General features: G+C 34.5%; 2 protein-coding genes across 11 annotated transcripts in view; both read left to right on the top strand.

Annotated features, from left to right (window-relative positions):
- hppy (MAP4K3-like protein hppy) overlaps positions 1 to 14298 on the top strand; it is a 63570-nt gene extending 49272 nt beyond the window's left edge. For all 5 annotated transcript variants that reach the window (XM_071593684.1, XM_071593689.1, XM_071593687.1 and 2 more), the window contains 6 exons: positions 2443 to 2711; positions 6069 to 6312; positions 7335 to 7418; positions 7658 to 7750; positions 7840 to 7966; positions 12917 to 14298. In XM_071593684.1, the coding sequence (XP_071449785.1) occupies positions 2443 to 2711; positions 6069 to 6312; positions 7335 to 7418; positions 7658 to 7750; positions 7840 to 7966; positions 12917 to 13025 (926 nt within the window). In that variant the 3' untranslated portion in view covers positions 13026 to 14298. The remainder of the gene's footprint in view (positions 1 to 2442; positions 2712 to 6068; positions 6313 to 7334; positions 7419 to 7657; positions 7751 to 7839; positions 7967 to 12916) is intronic.
- Positions 14299 to 15061: 763 nt separating this feature from the next.
- The window catches only part of RyR (Ryanodine receptor), a 161304-nt gene continuing 157965 nt past the window's right edge, over positions 15062 to 18400 (top strand). For all 6 annotated transcript variants that reach the window (XM_071593416.1, XM_071593421.1, XM_071593418.1 and 3 more), the window contains exons 1-2: positions 15062 to 15367; positions 16079 to 16183. In XM_071593416.1, coding sequence (XP_071449517.1) covers positions 15314 to 15367; positions 16079 to 16183 — 159 coding nt within the window. In that variant the 5' untranslated portion in view covers positions 15062 to 15313. The remainder of the gene's footprint in view (positions 15368 to 16078; positions 16184 to 18400) is intronic.

The following is an 18400-nucleotide window of genomic DNA, read 5'->3' on the forward strand; positions in this document are numbered from 1 at the left end:
TAGGCAATGAAATATTTGTAATAATAAAGCATTTGAAGCATATAAAATTGAAATATGACTTGATCAATATAGTAAAATTTGCAGAACTTTTATAATTTTGTAACAGATGTTAGACTGAGGGTTATTTATTCAAAAGGGCCTGTTTAAGTTTACTCGCTCTTGCTCAAAAACACATTGGGCTTCTAAATTTTCTTAAACTTTTAAAACTAATATTATGGTAATTTTAGATTTGTTTAAACCATTACAAATGTTATTGCTGTAGTAGAAAAGCCATTGTAGAAATTTTTATAATCCTTTAATTATCTACTTTCAACCCTTTGTCATGGAGTAATATTTTTTCTTCAGGGGGTTTATTCCCTAACTCTAAGTCAACCGTTGGTATTCTTCAAACGGCAACCAAAAATGGCATCTGAAATTATTCTGTAAAAGCACCAGGCGATAGCATTGGTAAATGGTATCGGTTATGACCATTTTGATGGCACAGAAGAATTAGGGAAGAGTGAAGTTGATGCCTTCTGCATGACGATTCAAGTTGATGGAAGGTTGACAAAAGAAAAATATATTCTTTCAATCAATGCCATTGGTTGAAATTACAGTTCCCAGCTTTGAAAAACAAGAGGCGTGGATTATTTATGTTCACTGAATAGTTTTATATACGCATTCATTCGTTCATTTTTTTTAAGTCATGCAACTCATATTTACATCATTTTATAGTTATAATTTTGTTATCGTGGATAGCATGTGGTATGTAATAGTCTGATATGACATTGTGAAACAAGAAATCTTTGGTACTATTTTGTTAATTATTATCATTGGCCATGCATATCCTCTCCCTCTGCGAACATCGCTCACAAGTCATTAAATAAATAAGATTTAAATACGTAATTGTTTTAAAAAGTAAAATGACTTAAGGCAAACAAGGCAACTATAGAGATTGTCTCTCAAATTGAAGCTCAAGAACTTTCTAATGAAGTGTAATTATTCATGGAATGGATTTTTTAAATGACAAGCAATTATAGTGCATTGTGTTTTTATTACATATGCTAATGAAAAATGCTCTTTCTCAAGCATATTCTTAGTGTTACAATGTACATGTGTTCTGTGTTTGACCAATCCCATTTCTACCTGATATGCATGATCAGTGAACAGTAATAATATCATTATTACCGCTTTAAAAGTTATATACTAGCTTCTTGGCATGGAATTTCTGGCTAAAAAGTCACAGGTACTCCATCCTCGGCCATTAATAATAGTTCAAGAAACATAAGCTTTTGTACAAAATGCCATTTAGTTTAATTTATCAAACAATAATTTAATTCAAAATTCATTCCACGAGAGTATGAAATGATTACGTTACGTAGCTGTCCTTGATGCAAACTAGTTTTGTCCAATTATAGTTCGTGAAGTAATCTTATGTAGTGATAATATTGGGATTTGGCATATCAATGGAATCTCTTAATTAGGTGCATTTACAAGTTTTAAGTTGCAGATCGATAAAATCTAAGGTATGCCTTAAATTGTCGACACAGGTATGTAGTTATATAATGTTACAATCATTATTGCCAATAATAATCCAACGGTAAAGGCAGGGTTTTGGATGACAGAACCTCGATAATGGTACAATGATGCATTTACTTGCCTCCTCTACCAAAATAACCTCACATCCAACACTATAATAATCCCCTCTTCAGTAATGCTTACTTCTTTCATTTCGTCCAACAATTGAATCCTTTTCCTTCCCTTTCCTCCCTTGCCTTATGTTCCCTCCTCTATCAAAGTCTTCTATATCCGCAGAGAACTCAAAAACAATGGTTAAAATCTTCGTCACACAGTACAAAATGGTTTGATTGATTCCGTAGGCTCCTCCTTAGAATTATTGAAACTCATTTACAATCTGTAGCAAGGGAATAAAAATAAGTCTCAATAATTCTGAATATCAACTGAGTCGTCTTCAAATCTCATGTTTGCATTGGGTTTTGTACGACAAATTTGACAAATGACTACCGCAGAGCAATGCATTGGTTGATGCTATTACAGGGACTGTGTTACATCATGGGCTTGGCAGCTCGGCACTCAAATAGCATCCAGAAATGACATCGGCACCTTTTATGGAATAAATTCTAATGCAATTTCACATAGCCGATGTCCTAATGGCACCCTATAGAAATAGCATTGGGTGCCATTGTTAGGGAATGACCCCCCTGAGGTTCATTTTTCTTGTTAACTGACACTGAAGTCCAGATATTTCTATTTTCAGCCATTTATTCCCTAAATTGATATTTTTTTGTATAACTGTATCTTATATCTTAAAGATAGATCTATCGTATTTTAGTCGTTTACTGATTTCTTCAATTTTTGTAGATTTATTAGAACTTGTATTTTTCCAAATGTGACTATACACTCAAATGTTTTCCTTATTCTTCATAATACTTTGTACCATAGGAAAAACTCCTCAGTTATACCGGCATGATCTTCCTGGACTGGTGGGGAAACAAAGTCATAGGTTTTCACTGCATGTAAACCGAATTCCAGAGAGATTGGTTCCACGTAAATTTGCATTGACGACAAAAGTTCCCGACACCAAGGGGTGCTCCAAGGCATGTGTGGGACGGAATCCATACAATGGCTACAAGTACCTTTGTGGTGCGACTCCACAAGGAATTTTTTTAATGCAGTGGTATGATCCACTAAATAAGTTTATGCTGCTCAAGGTATGATGTTTCCTTATACTTGAATAACTTTTCTTTGGAAAAATATATGCTGAGTCAATTTTTTTTAAGAAAATACAACTGGGCACAAAAGAAATTTATTTAAAAATATTTTAGTTTATGTGCACAAATATGCAATCAAAACCATCAAATGTGAATACTTATATATGTATATATTTTATGTGAAAAAGGGCATTTAATGAAAATATTTGATACTTTCTGAAATAATCCAATGCCAAAAATTTGCATACAAAATCTTTATTTTATCTACTCTCTGATTATAATTTGTGCAAATAAGTTAATCTAATTTGAATTGTATTGAATTGAATTTTGAATTTATTGAATATCATTTAATTGCAAAAAATTTCTCATCACTCTACTTATAGACAGCTCATTTTCAGCCCTTGTTTTCACCTCCCATGCTTCCATAATGCAGTGTTCATAGCCCTTCATACTTTCCAAACATGTTTAAGATTGTATGGAGGTACAGAGGCGGCCTATCTCTCTTCATTCCAGCCATTCACTGACTGTTTGAGAAATTGCTGAGGCCAATACTTTGTGGAATTCCATTGTATTAATATTTATTCCAATAATCAAATTTATTTATTGATAATTTTTATTTTATATTATTATTTAATTATTTATAGGAAATGCAAAGTTATTTGGTTCTTCCTTGGACATTATTCATGAATTGACCTTTGGAATACCCAAGTTGTTTCAGGTCACAAGTAATGATAGAAACATATATTCTCAATGATTTCCACATTTTTCGGGCTGCGTCCGCGTATGTCGTTTAAATGTACAACAGTTTCGCCAGCTATCCTGCTGGCGTCCTCAGGTCAAGGATGAAAAGAAGCTTGTTGTCCCGTCTTATATAGGAAAAATCCGGCGCCAATACCGGGAAATTTCTTGGCCAATCAGGGAACGTCCTCATATTTGCGCGGAATTATTCGTTTCCACGCACTGTGGAGTGGATATCCATCCTCTCTGTTAAAATTTTCTGGCCTTTTAACGATTTCAATGGCCTCTCTGATTATTCTCTGGAAGTATTTTCCTTCTTTCGCTATTATTTTAGCGTCGTCGAAGAGAATAGAGTGTCCAGGTTCACTCCAGGCGTGCTCAGCGATGGCCGATGCTCTAAACTGTTTGGCCTTGGTTGCCCTCTGGTGTTCACTCATGCGTGTTTTCAGCGCTCTGCACGTTTCACCGATGTACCATTTGCCACAGGAGCATGGCACTTGGTACACGCCTTCTGATATTAACGGTGAAATTCCATCCTTGGGTCCGGGTAGGGTGTCAGCTATCTTGGTGACGCAGTTGAATCTGGTCACCACATCATGTTTCCTTAAAGCCCTCGCGATTCTTTCCGAAGTCCCTGCGATGAAGGGGATGGTGACGTAAGCCTTCGGACGTGGTCTGGTTCCAAAAAAGGGCCGAGAAGGAAGAAAAGAAGAGACAAACCACCGCTGTTCCTGACAGGGAGGAAGACTCCAGACCACGTCCGAAGGCTTACGTCACCATCCCCTTCATCGCAGGGACTTCGGAAAGAATCGCGAGGGCTTTAAGGAAACATGATGTGGTGACCAGATTCAACTGCGTCACCAAGATAGCTGACACCCTACCCGGACCCAAGGATGGAATTTCACCGTTAATATCAGAAGGCGTGTACCAAGTGCCATGCTCCTGTGGCAAATGGTACATCGGTGAAACGTGCAGAGCGCTGAAAACACGCATGATTGAACACCAGAGGGCAACCAAGGCCAAACAGTTTAGAGCATCGGCCATCGCTGAGCACGCCTGGAGTGAACCTGGACACTCTATTCTCTTCGACGACGCTAAAATAATAGCGAAAGAAGGAAAATACTTCCAGAGAATAATCAGAGAGGCCATTGAAATCGTTAAAAGGCCAGAAAATTTTAACAGAGAGGATGGATATCCACTCCACAGTGCGTGGAAACGAATAATTCCGCGCAAATATGAGGACGTTCCCTGATTGGCCAAGAAATTTCCCGGTATTGGCGCCGGATTTTTCCTATATAAGACGGGACAACAAGCTTCTTTTCATCCTTGACCTGAGGACGCCAGCAGGATAGCTGGCGAAACTGTTGTACATTTAAACGACATACGCGGACGCAGCCCGAAAAATGTGGAAATCACCTACTCATCGCCGCGGAAACCTTCGAACGAACATATATTCTCAATCATGCTCTTTTTTTCCCAAATTTTGCTGGAATAACCCAAATTCCGTTTAACCGTTTTCATAAAAAAAACCACATGATCCATTCAAAACACATTTTAATTGGAGAAAAATAAAAATAGTAACTAGTGGTCAGATTTCTCAAGTAATGCTACGTGTACCATTACAGGAAAACACGTATTGTGAAATTACAGGAAACTACGTATACCATACCAGGAAATTCACAATTTTCGAGTACAGAAGCGTGAGGTGTGCTCGTAGACTGTTCAGTTGAATTACTTAAAGATGTTACTTTGCCGTTAACCCTCATTTTCTCAAGATGCTGCTTTGCAGAAACATGTGTGCTTCTAATGGCTTAAGATATCTTTACAGCACGGCTAAAATAAAACTTGAGATCACATAAAATTACGCCATTTTATTTGCAATCATGTTGATGGCTTTAGAGTTATGCTTGAACTATTTTTTTCTTTGAGATTCGATTTTGAAATTTGTCAGCAGAAACAGGATTTATCGGTTTAACACTTCCAAAACTGCAACAAAAACTGATGCCAGCGACTGATTTGTTGATGATGATGGAGCTATCAAAAACCTACCATAATCCGCTTAACAAATGAAACAGCCATTTTAGTCTAGATATTTGAGAATTTTCCTGAAGGTGACAGATTTTGGAAAATAATTACTCATTTGTAATGGATGATTATTTTATCTTAATTTCATCAAGGACTGGTTTACTCCCCGACGGTTATGTAAAGTCATAACTCCACTACAACATGACATGGTATACCTAGATACAATTTTCTTAAACCCTTCCTTTGTTTCCGTTAATGGATTTCCTGGTCTTATGAATTTCTTAACATTTACAAATCCCCATGCCCTTTGTTTTTCCATTGCCATTTCATTAAGAATAAGTGTAGTTTGCACATTTTTTATCTAGTGTGAAGACTTCAAACTGATATTTCTGCTCCTTGGCCATATTTCTAATTATTGATTTGATTAATTTTAAATCATTCTCTTAAGTGTGCATGCACGTTGATTGCAATATTGTTTATATTTTTGTGTAGTTGCATTATCTCAATTATGAAGTTTGCTCCATGTGACCACTGCTAGAGTTTATGGGCATTTTCTCATTTTCTGAAAATAATCTCTACCTATTGAATTTTCAGCACTTTGAGTGCAGTCTGCCCAGCCCACTGACAGTCTTTGAGATGGTTCTTACTCCTGACGAAGGAGAGTATCCATCTGTATGTGTTGGTGTCAAGAGAGGCTATGAACAAGAGCGCAGGCTAAAGCTAGACTTAATCAATATAAACACTGCCCCTGTTACTGGATCAGTCACTTCATCATGGTTTCATGCAAATGGAGGTAGTAGTTCTGCTGATGCAGACCTAGATGATATGGATGGAACTGGTGAGAAAACATTTCCTTTGCCGTCACAATTAATTTCAATCATTTATGAATTAACATATCATGTGTAATATTGAGTATATTTATTGCAAAAAAGTTATTTTCATGATAAAGTAGTTCATGTATTCTAGATTGAGATCATTGATTCAGTTCTGAAAATTTGTAACCGCCCAAAATAATGTAGCTGTAAAATAAATCATTTTTACAGCATTCTTTTGTTGTTGGAATCTCTCATAATATGATGTTTATTAAATCATGTAGAAGTTTTTTTTAATTAATGATCATATCTTTCCTCTTATCATTCTAAAATGTAACATTAGAAATATTTATATATGAGCATGTAACATCATAATAGGGTCCACAGAACAGAACGACAATATTATTGCCTCCCCATGAATCCCAATGTACCTATCTCTTTATTCACCCTTTTTATTTATCACATAAAAACCCAGGACAAGATGAAGGATATTGTGAACCCAAATTAAAATCGTGACACTTTGAATACACCGGAAAAAAATTTGGTCCAGTCTCAACAATAAGTTGAGACTTAAATAAAACCTGGAATAATAATGTATGTTTTCATTGTTTGCTCCTGTTCTGTGGGCAATTGCAAACATCCAAATAAAACAAGAAAGGGCTCATTTCATATTTCTATGCAATCTTTCAAGTCAAAAGGGACTATAAAATTCGTATGAATTTGAGCATTGAGATAAGCATTTTGTAGTGTTTTCTTTTCACCTGTGACAATGGAAAAGAGGCCAAATTTGGGCACACAGAATATCTTCTTGAGTATTGATGGCCTCACAGTATTTCTCCCACCTAGACCTCATCCTTATCAATCCCTGAACTTCATGCACCTGCCTTTTAAGCTGTCAAGTTTAAAGTATCCTGGGTCTGCTCCTCAGCATAGATGATAGGACTAAAAAAAATCATAGTTTTATTTGTAAACTTATTTTCTACGGAGCCATGAAAGCTTGCTCTATGTATTATTTCAGTATGTTCTTTAATAGCAATTTTTTTTACAGCCACTGTTTTGCCACGCCGAGAAAGTATTAATGTTGTCAATGTCACCCAGCTAGACAAAGATTCTGTTTTGGTTTGTTATGACAGTAAGTATCATGAATGCCCAGTGAGAAATTTGGCGTAGATGTTTGGCTGTATTTACCATCCTAAATAAATTCAAGTTAATTTGTTTGATTTATTTGACATTTTCTTTGAAACAAGATAGTTTTGGCTTTGTTGGAGTATTTTTGCTTTGGTTTTTGTAACTCTTGGATTGTTAATTATGGTTTATTTTGAATATTGAAGAAAGTCAAAATTAAAATAAATATATTTTCATTATTTTCAGGTGTTGTGAAAATAGTTAACATGCAAGGAAAGCCAAAAAGTGCAAGAAAGCAGTTATCAGAACTGAGGTTTGATTTTCAAATCGAATCAGTTGGTAAGATTATATTTTAATGACATTATATTTTTCCCTATAAAGTCAAATCCCTTTGGTTTAATTTTTTCTTTTTAATATCTCTATTTCAGTCTGCCTCCATGACAGTGTATTGGCTTTTCATAAACATGGTGTACAAGGCAGGAGTTTCAAAAATGGTGAAGTTACACAAGAAATTGTTGACAAGAGTCGTGTTTACAGACTATTGGGATCAGATAAGTAAGCCAAGATGTATTATATTTAATTAGTAAAGCATATTAGTTTTATTTTACTAATAACAATGTTTTGTAAATTAGATGTTATTTTTTTGCATTGCTACCCATTTATTACTTTTTCAAATCTCATTTCATGGTATTAATTTAATTTTTTTAAAGTGTGCTTCAATTTTTTTAGTTAAACAAAGAATAAATGTAAAAGATTTATCTTTTTTCCATAATTTAGAATGATATAATTTGTTTTGCATGAAAACAGTTTTGGCTAATGTTTGCATTTAAAAAATTGGATTTTTTTTATTTACATTAATTTTAAAGAAGGTGTAATTAATTAGTAAAATTGCTAAAGATTCCTCATGTCTGCATTGCTGTCACCAACCTTTGAAAATGTCATGTGATATTGCACAAAAGTTAAAGGCAAAAATCATCAAATGAAGAATACCTTGTGAATACCATTTTTTAAATTTTTATGAGGCACACGGTGCAGCAACATAACTTCCTTTTTTGAAAGCATTTTGCATTTGAAATTGTAAGATGGGAAACTTATAATCTTGCGTTCATAATTTCAGAACTGCTAATTGACAATTGATGTTTTTAATAAAAGAAATTTGGTACAGAAGGTCTTTGGTCAGTTGGGTGACAGTTTTGTTGTTTAGTAAAATAAATTATGGTTTGAAAAAATATTTACCGAGTCAAAATTTGCGTGACCAATGCAAAGAAATAGATTGTTAAAGGGGATACCTTGTTAGCTCAACTGGCTAAAGCACTTGGCTGAAAATCAAGATGCATGATGGGTTCAAATCTCGGTGTAGGTAAATGATTTTGTGAAATTTCTAGCATTTTTGTGCACAGCAGAGGTTGGTTCTATAAAATTAAATTTTGGGACATTTCTTGCCATTTATTTGAAAGTTTTGGGCAGATAACTTTTGTTAAAATATTGGCTTAAACTATGGCACAATTGATAACCTTATGATTACTTAGTGAGAATGTTAGTTGATTAGAACGTGTTATTCCTTTTAAGTCCTAAGGAAATAACAGTGTAAGGAATTACCACACTCGTGAATCCCTATCAGCCATGTTCACATATGTATTTAAATATGGAGGCCCTAATTGTGATCAAGGTGGCCAGGTTCAAATTTCATTTAGAAAAATGATTTTTTCACTCTGAAATTACTCACATTTTCTTAGTTGCCATTGTCTTATTCTCTGTCAGTTCCCATGTAGTGATGAGTCAATACTCATGACCTCTCTTTTTCTGATGAAATAATATTCCATCTTGTCTCTTACCTCTGGTCTTTGGTATAATGGCAAAAATAACCTCTTGACAGCAAAAGACTATTTCATTAATTTACAGTTATTCCAAGTGATACTAACCAGTTGAACTTCCGACTATTGGGAAAATTCTTTGATTGTTTCATTTCAATTTTGTTACTTGGCTCAATTTAGATTAGTTTCATGATGACTACTCTGTATTTTTTAAACTTTTTCTTCCCTTAACAGCTCTATCTTGTTCAATGTTATTTCAATCATATCGCAAAATGTTTATGGAGTAAATTAAACAATTTGGTGCATTTGTCTTTCAGTGATTCTTTAATTATTACTTCAGGTGCATTCTTTTGTCTATTTTTGAATATTTTCCTTGACATATTTGTCTCTCTATTAATTATTTGAAACTGGTGAGCATAAAGTGTTCTTGCATGGTGTTAATTTCTATTTTTTAAGGGCACCTTATTTTTATTTGCTTTCATCATGTATTCCCCGTAATTATTATTTTCCTCCTCAAAATTTTCCTTTTTGTTGTTTAAGACTAAGAAACTCTTTCTATACTGTGAGCACTTGTATTATAATAAATTTGAAAAAAATAATAAGTTATTCCTGGTAATTGTCTAACAAAAGTTAATTTGAGTTGAATTAGTGTACATTAATGTATCTAATCACTAGTTTTATGCAGTCCTTAATCCCTTGGTGTATAGTCACTGAAAATAGCATTTTATTTTGTTGTATGGATACTTTTGTTGTCTACATCCTCTAATAGTGAGCTTTTCCTTTCAAAAGTATCTTTATGATTGAAAGAAGGACTAAGCTTTAAGTCATAATTGGCTTGCTTGTAAGGATTCTTGTTGGGAAGGGCACATAAGAGGAGAAATCAAAAATCAGCTTTGTCACATCTGTTACTAGCTCCCTTAAACAACTCCAAACATTAATCAGTGTAACACTTGAAAACTGATGTCCTCACAATAAAACCTCAAGACAAAATAAGGCTGTTGGTTTAGAAGACTCTTAACCCGTCTACTTTGTGTGTTAACTCAGGCATTATGTGGTATTGAATCTGACACTGTACCTGGAGTTTCAAAGGTAGATTTTAAAGGATGCAATGTTGTGGCAATTTGCTTAACATGTATGATTTTATAATGAATACCTTTTTGTGTGCAATTTTTTCCAAGTTGGAAATCACCAAACTATCATTGTCTTGTTTTGGGTAATGAGCTGCTTCATGATGATATGATGGCCTGACAATGTTAAAAGTAAAATTGAAAATTCTTTTGGCCAGTTGTGTAAAACCAGTCAAATTAAATTGTGATTAGCAGAGAAGTGAATCCCAGATGTTTTTCAATTCACTATTAAATTTTGAAAATAATTCTTGGCCAAAGAAGATCCCTTTTTCCCTTTTGCAGTCAAATGCCAATTGAATAGTTTTCCAGGGCCCTGCAGCTTATTGAATGGGATGGAGAATATGGATGTCTACATATAATATGTTGAGAATCAAGTTATTGAGGCCATTCTTGCTCTGATATACCACTTACAAATTTCTCATTTTTCCTAATTCAAACTCCTTTTTTTTCTCGTTTTTCTCATTGTATAAATGAAATTCCCCTTTACTCTTATGCAAAATTTGATCACTAGTAGTTATTTTTGCCTTTTAAATAAGTGGAAGAATCAACAGCGAGCATTTCAATAAATTTAAAACCATCAGTCACAGGATTCATCCCAGTTTCATTTTCCAGCTTTTTGTGTTTAAAATCTTCTGTTGTTAAGTCAATAGTCAGATATCAGTCAGATAAATTAGCCCTCTTCCTGGCCTGGACTTTAATCCCAGACTAAGTTCATCTATAAATAATAATCTCATTACTGGAATAGAGATCTGTAGCTTTTGTCCACCAGTTCTCACTTCCTCCGTCTGCAGAAAATTCCCAAAAGCAGAAAATAAGCAAAGAATGGGGTGCTCCATCATTTTGGCACCCTTGAACGGTCAACTGTCAGCTGACATTCCTCAGAGGCAACTAGTCCCAGTCCCTCAGCCCAGCCCTCTCCTTTCCAACAAGGGTTACACATTTGAATAACCTGCTACACTCCCAAAAATTTGATGGAGGTAGTCTCAATCCTCGTCTCCAAGCACTACTACTTGCATGCATTATGAAAATTCAATAAATGTTTTCCCTGATAAATTTTACTCGTAGTTAAATTATACACCAATCTCATACATGTACTTGGTTTATGATGTTCGCTTTATTAATATCTAGTATCAACAAAATTCCTCTTACCTGATTAACCTAACTTGTTGAATTGTTCTTAAGGTGGGGTTGGTAAGACTCCTCATGTCAGTTATAGCAATGCTCTCATTTGCCTGAATTTTAAATCATAATAATGTGATGATGCTGTGCTTTGGAATACTCAGCATATGGTAATTTGAAAGTTAAATAAATTACCAACTGTTAATACCCTCTTAGGATGATTGCGTTTATTGTAATGAACATTATACTGTAACAATCACTTTTGATCTAATAACCATTAAAATTTGAATTTAATATGAAGGGAATAAATGGAGTTGTATTTTTCAGTTTCTTTTATCTTGTCTGAGAAAAGTACTTTTTTTCTTTGTTTTACTCTGACTGTATAGTAATTGTAGAGAGAGAATATCTTAATTGGTAGTTGGAAATCATTGTCATGAAATTGGGCTTTCTAAGATTTTTGGAGAGCAATGTTATGATTCTTTGTGATAACAATTGTAGATTCTGGGTTCGGTAGAATATCATGGTTTGGTGATGCAAGGAACACACAGCAAGCTAATAATTGGAGATTTGGGTTAGAACATCAGTCAGAGTCATGTTATTTATTTGTGGTGAAATTTCATTATTTTTTTGTATTCATCTCCACTTGTGTGAGTGACCTCATGTTCTCGGTGAATTTGATTTAGAATTATAGTTCAAAAAGTATTCACTCGTTTATAGTTTTGTTTTATTTCTATCACTGTAACTGAAAAGCAAAAATTCCTTACTGAGTTACAATTTGGAATGCAGGTGGAAAAGATCAATTACTGTACGCCCCTGCAGAAATATCTCTTTAAGTTAGATGTTTTAATGGTGTGATTGGGTAATATAATATACTTGCAATCAGAAAATTTGGAGCAAATCCCAAACATTGTCTTATGATATTTCATGGTGGATTTCCTCCAAATTATTTATCATTAGCTTCAAACAAACAGCTCTCATTCAGTTTATGTATCGTGTTGATCACCACAACTTGTCCATCACATAGCATTAATTTTTCTTATCCCTTTTCATGTTTTTTTGTAAGATTGTCCATTAAATTAGTTTTTCTGTATGTTATTTCAGTTTACTACTAATTTTCAGTACTATTGTGTGTTTTATTTTAATGAAAACTTAACAGTTAAGTATGCAGGGGCACCTACTTTTAACATAAAAAAGTGTCAATAGCAGAATTGTTCGTTGGTTGCTCAAGGAGCCCCATGATCTCCACTGTTCCTTGAGCTATATTTTTTATCCCAATGTGTTTTTCACAATTTCTTTATTTTTGTTTTGTATAATGTTTCTATGAATACACTCATATTTTAGTTGCTTCATTTTTATAAATTGTTTAATGATACTACTAGTTCCTTATGATGTTTTTTGTATCAATTTGTCAGTAACCGTTGCTCCTCTGTTGATCCTTTTTCAAGGGTGGTTGTACTGGAAAGTCACCTTTGTCGAGCATTAGCAAGGGAAGGCACTCTCACTGAAGATGGTGCTGACCTATATATCCTCGCTGGACATGAAGCAAGCTATTAGTTGGTTCATCATTGGTAGTGTTATACATGAATCAAGCTAATACATGCACATTGAACTATTAGATGGCAGTGAAAAATAAGTTAAATTAATGGAATAAAGAATCAAAAGAAATTTGACATTTTGAGTAAGGTTGAATATTTTTGCACCTCGTAGATGAAACAACTGCCTTGTGATGAAAGTGGAGCCAAAGAATGTGGTAAGGTTGGACTGATTTACTAAGAAAATCAAGGTGAGAATTTGTATTCTTGCCATTTATATTTGGTAAGATTGACAGAAAGTCATCTTCTATGTAAATTTTTGTACATAATGTTCGTATCTATTATTCCTGAACTATGCTTTACTATTTGCCAAAAATAATGACATATCTCTTTAAATTTGGTAATGCCTCATTTTTTTTAATTCTTGAATAGATGAATTATAAATTATGTCCATTATTTTATTCCCAATCAAGTAAGTAACCAATGTCATTGTTAAACTTCCTCAACGTGCTTAGGATTGAAGTTTTGTTTCCCAAATCTCTGTAATGCATCATACCCCGAAAAGTTGTTAAAATAAATCTATAGGCAAAAACATATGGCTTTAAGTGATATACTAATCATACATTTGTGAATGATTTAGTATAATAAGTGTATTGCTATTGCCATTACTTCTTGAGGAGTCTTTCAATGTGATGTTGTAAGTGGTTCTACTACATTTTTTTGGGAATGGTGTAGATAAGTTGTACATATGTATATTTGAAAAGTGGAAACAAACAGTCGGAGTTTTTTAAATAAAGTATTCTCAGTAGTATTAATCAGTAATCAATCTTAATGTGACCTTTAGTTTAAATGTTGAGAAACTAAGTTTCATATTGTTATGTCTTTTTAATGTATATGTAAATGGTAAAAAGAGTATTTACGAATGTGTGTGGTGCTTTCTCATTATAAACAAATTTAAAATACCTCCAAATCCCAAAAGTGAATGTTAGTACTCTTAAGCTGTTAAGATACATTTTAGAGCATTTTAAAGACATTTTAATTTTTCCCTGTTCTTCCAGTTGAATTAAGTTTAAAAAGAAATTTGTATTTGAATTTAATGTTATAAATTCCATAAACTACTATCATTCCTTAAAACACTTTTGCTCTATTCTGTCTACTTCATCTTCATGTAAGTTTTGGTTGATCGTAGTTTTCATTTGAAGAATGAAAAATTGCTCAGATGTCTTAACATTTTTGTGGTTGTTGATTGTATCCATTTGTTATGTATTAACACCAAACTTTGAAAGAAACTTTTTATGCTCATTTACAAAAAGATATAAAATATCATGTTCATGAAGTACCAACTGTGTTTCATTTGCTTAAGGTTTACCACGAAGTCCTCCCATTTGAGCAGCATCAATATGTTTTCTTTTATCAGGTTCCATAATTCGAGAAGATCAGGCCTAGTACAGTTTACTTTCAATATTAAAAGCGGTTTGTATCAAATTCTTAAGCATCTGGAATAATACATCATTTACAAAAGTGTTCAGCCATCAATCAGTGCTTGGAATTGTGTGTTAATCTCAATGCTCCTATATTTTATGTGCAGCAGTTGTATTCGTCAAAAGCGGTAACATAAAATTCGGGAATAAATCGATGATTTAACATTCAACACTGCAACAGAAAAAGCGCGTCTTAATTTATGTTTGAAACAGCCGGGTTTCATACTGCACCGTGGCGACGGTAGCCTACTTATTGATCGTGAAACTAAGTTGCCTTCAACCACGGGCATTCATACGAACCGCTGATTTGTACCACAAGTCGCAGCACTCTAGAATGTGGAGCATGAATATGGTTCAGAAAATATGTTAAGCGTGCCTGTAGTGCTATAATACGCTTCAAAGATCCAATTTGCGAACGAGATGAGTTAAGGTACCGGTGGACGTGTTTTGATTTAAGAATATGATCCCCTAGCACTCGGACGGGTGGGTAGTGCTAGATAGGTGGACTGTTAATTTTAGTAACAGCGGCGCAAGAGCCGATTCTTCTCAGCTGGACAGCGCTTGGATTTCGGCAGCCCGTTCGGCTGCAGTCGCTTAGTAGTGGTGTGGTGTCACTTGGGCACGGCTAGGAACGAACCATCGATCCCGAAAACGATTGGAGTTAACTGTCGCAATTTCACGCGCAGTGCAACGACGTTAACGCAGTCGATCAGCTGTGGCACTGGGAAAATGTCGTAAAAATAGTGGTTTGATGAGCCTCGACCGTCGAGTTTTTGGATTTAGTGTCTGGTTTTTGTTCTCTTGGGATCGGATCTACTAAAATCGCACAATGGCAGACAGCGATGGAAGTTCCGAGCAGGATGATGTTTCATTCCTTCGAACGGTGAGTTCATTGAGTGTTCTTAGATTCAAAATCATATGATTTAGTAGCCGAGATTTCGCGATGGTATTCATTACAACGTTTAGTGGCTATTCGATATTGTAATGCTAGTAAAAATTCGTAAAATATTACAAAAAAATGAATCGCTCCAATATTTTTCTCGTATTAAATGGACAACTTAATGTGAGGCGCTAATCCATATATTGATTTTGCATGGCACAACCTCATTACGGATGGCAATGCACATTTTTAAGACTTATAATTCCATCATGATAATAGCCACCATCACTCGCTAGCTGGGTGATACGTTGCGGCTATTTCTGCTTGTGGGCTCGCATCCAGCTCGGCTCACATCTGGGCTCTTGGACTTATTTTATGCTGATCGTCCCCGAGCAGCATTCCGCGACAAAAATACCGGAAGTTGCTCGGTATAAGTAAACATCATGAAAGCCACAATGTTTAATAACATTATGCTGCCAAAACTAAATTCCATTATGATATGCAAAAATGTGCCAAATAAAACTTTTTGATGTGTTTAATTATTTAACCAGAAATATGCGTCCTCGAGAATTCCGCATTATTAACTAATTTCAAGGACACGATGAACAGTGACCTTGACCTAATTGCATATGAAATTTTAATTGCGGAGTGCAAGAGTAATCCAATCAAATTATGCTAATTGTATTGGTATATTTTTTCCCGGGCAAATTGTAGGAAGACATGGTGTGCCTTTCCTGCACTGCCACAGGTGAAAGAGTTTGTCTGGCCGCAGAAGGATTTGGTAACAGGCACTGCTTTTTGGAAAACATAGCAGATAAGGTAAACAAGGGGGTTCCCCTTCCGCTCTCCTGAGAGTACTTTCAAGGCTCCTCGGCACCCTATCCCGAGTTCCTATTTTAAATCCTATCGTTTGCCTCCCCGTCCTTCCTCCCCCACTTTCTCCTTTTGAAGACCACCGTTCCCGTATATCTTTTGTCCACTTGGCATGTTTCGGAGACTTTTTGCATTCTATTTTGATTATAAAATTTATGCTGTGTTGACGAAGTAGAAATACCGTGGATGCTTTGACGTATAGCTTATCAAAACGACGTTTGTGTGGTATGGTTTTATGAATTTTGATTGCAGGTGCGCGTGTTTTCTTTTGTTTACTGAATCTGAGGATATTTGCCAAAATGCATTTATTTTTGACTCGAGGAACATGATGAACCCATTTTCTCCAAAAAAACGACAGTAGGAATTCATCCCGTTGTTTCACTGGCTAATAATAATTTTTTATTCAGTTAATAAATATTTTTCATACAATTCTAATAAATAATTCATGTGAGGCAGTGGAAACAAAATGATTTTACAAACTATACCGGTAATGAAAAGTATACGCTAATGGTTAATTTTTAATCTTCTTTTAAACACCAATTCTCCTTAAAAACAGGCTGTGAAACTCGAGTGAGTTCTTTTTGATAAATTGGACGTATTCGCTTCTATGACTTTTAATAACCAATTGTTTTGCTGGAAAAGTAGATAATAATTTGCCGCCGACTTTTTTGTGAGACAAACGTGATTAAAACCAATGTCTATTTTCTCATTAATAAATAAAATATGCAATGGAAGTTTTTGTGAGATCTGACGAAGTATACTATTCAATTTTAAAAACTTTGAAGAAAAGGTATTTATTATTCATTCCAAATGCACTTACAGGGGCACAAGAATTTCAATTTTCTTTTGATCTTTACAGTCTAATGACATTTTGCTGTTGAAGATTATGCGAACAACAATGTTGATATCACTGCTGATAATGGTGCTTAAAACATCATTGACTGTCATGCTACATTACCTATTGCAGTAGCATTCCTAAACTCTTTCTTAAACTTAGATATCTGTTCTTGTATTATACAGTTTCTGACTTAAGAAGTCCATCACGCTAAATCTTGCGGTAATTTAGCGAATTTATTCCTTGCATATAGTAAACAATACTGCCATTATTTTACTCTCTGTCACTATTTCTGCTTATATATCTGAGTTTCCTTTTCATATGTTAAATTAAATTACAAATAAAGGCTTATATCAGTTGTAGAGCTTATCTGCATGCTAGTAATGGATTTAAGAGTCTCAGCGCTATATCATCTTTTTCTACATGCACATTGACAAATTATCATTTCATTATGAGTTAAAATTTTGCCTTTCACCTCATAATTTTTTAAAATATTTTGAAAAAAATGTTCCTGAAATCTAGCTTAAAATACCTCTCTCAATTTTTGCCATGGAACTTATCAAGAATATGAGTTTCTGTTTCAATGGACCCTTTTCAAACCGCAAATCTGTCACTTTCCGAAGAAGGCACTTCAGTTACTTTCTGTGGCATAGTCTCAAATTTTCATTTGGAAAGAGAGTTCCCTTGTAGGAGTGTTTTTCAGCAGTTCAAAACTTTTACTACTCTTCCTCAATCAGGTACATTATTTTTGGGATTGTCTGTGAGAGCATGGGATATGTTTGCAAGTTTTTGAGTGCATGCGTGGGATATGCAGTGAACGAGTGTTTGCTATGGGATGTGGTAATTTTACTTTAGGAATACAATTGCTACCCTGTGACATTTTGGATTGAATTGGTCAAATGATGTTAACTTCTGATAGGATTAGTGAAATTGACAGCTGTGAATCCTGGAAAGATATCAGCAAAATAATCTATATGCCGGTGAAATCTTCTTATCTTCAAAAATAGTGCTTGGGCATCAGTAACTAGGGAACTTCTCAAAATGTTCCAAAATTGTTTATAAAAATATAAAACTGCATTTAAACAACCTAAAGTATTTATAATTCCTACACTTCCATTTGGTCCACCATTCAGCATGAATGGCTTGTGAATAGGTGAGGGAAAAACTAGTGAGTGTGGAATGCTATATCAAGTTACATTCACTGCAGTGATAGTGATAATATTCATCCTGTGTTCCTCAAATGTGCCTTTGATGCCTCCAATGTTATTCTCTGCACTATTATTTCTCCTTTGATGCCAAAATCTTTGATGGGACATGCCCAGTTGCAA

The sequence above is a fragment of the Hetaerina americana genome, unplaced genomic scaffold (genome assembly GCF_022747635.1).
Source record: "Hetaerina americana unplaced genomic scaffold, ioHetAmer1.1.p SCAF_6, whole genome shotgun sequence".
Taxonomy (NCBI): domain Eukaryota; kingdom Metazoa; phylum Arthropoda; class Insecta; order Odonata; family Calopterygidae; genus Hetaerina; species Hetaerina americana.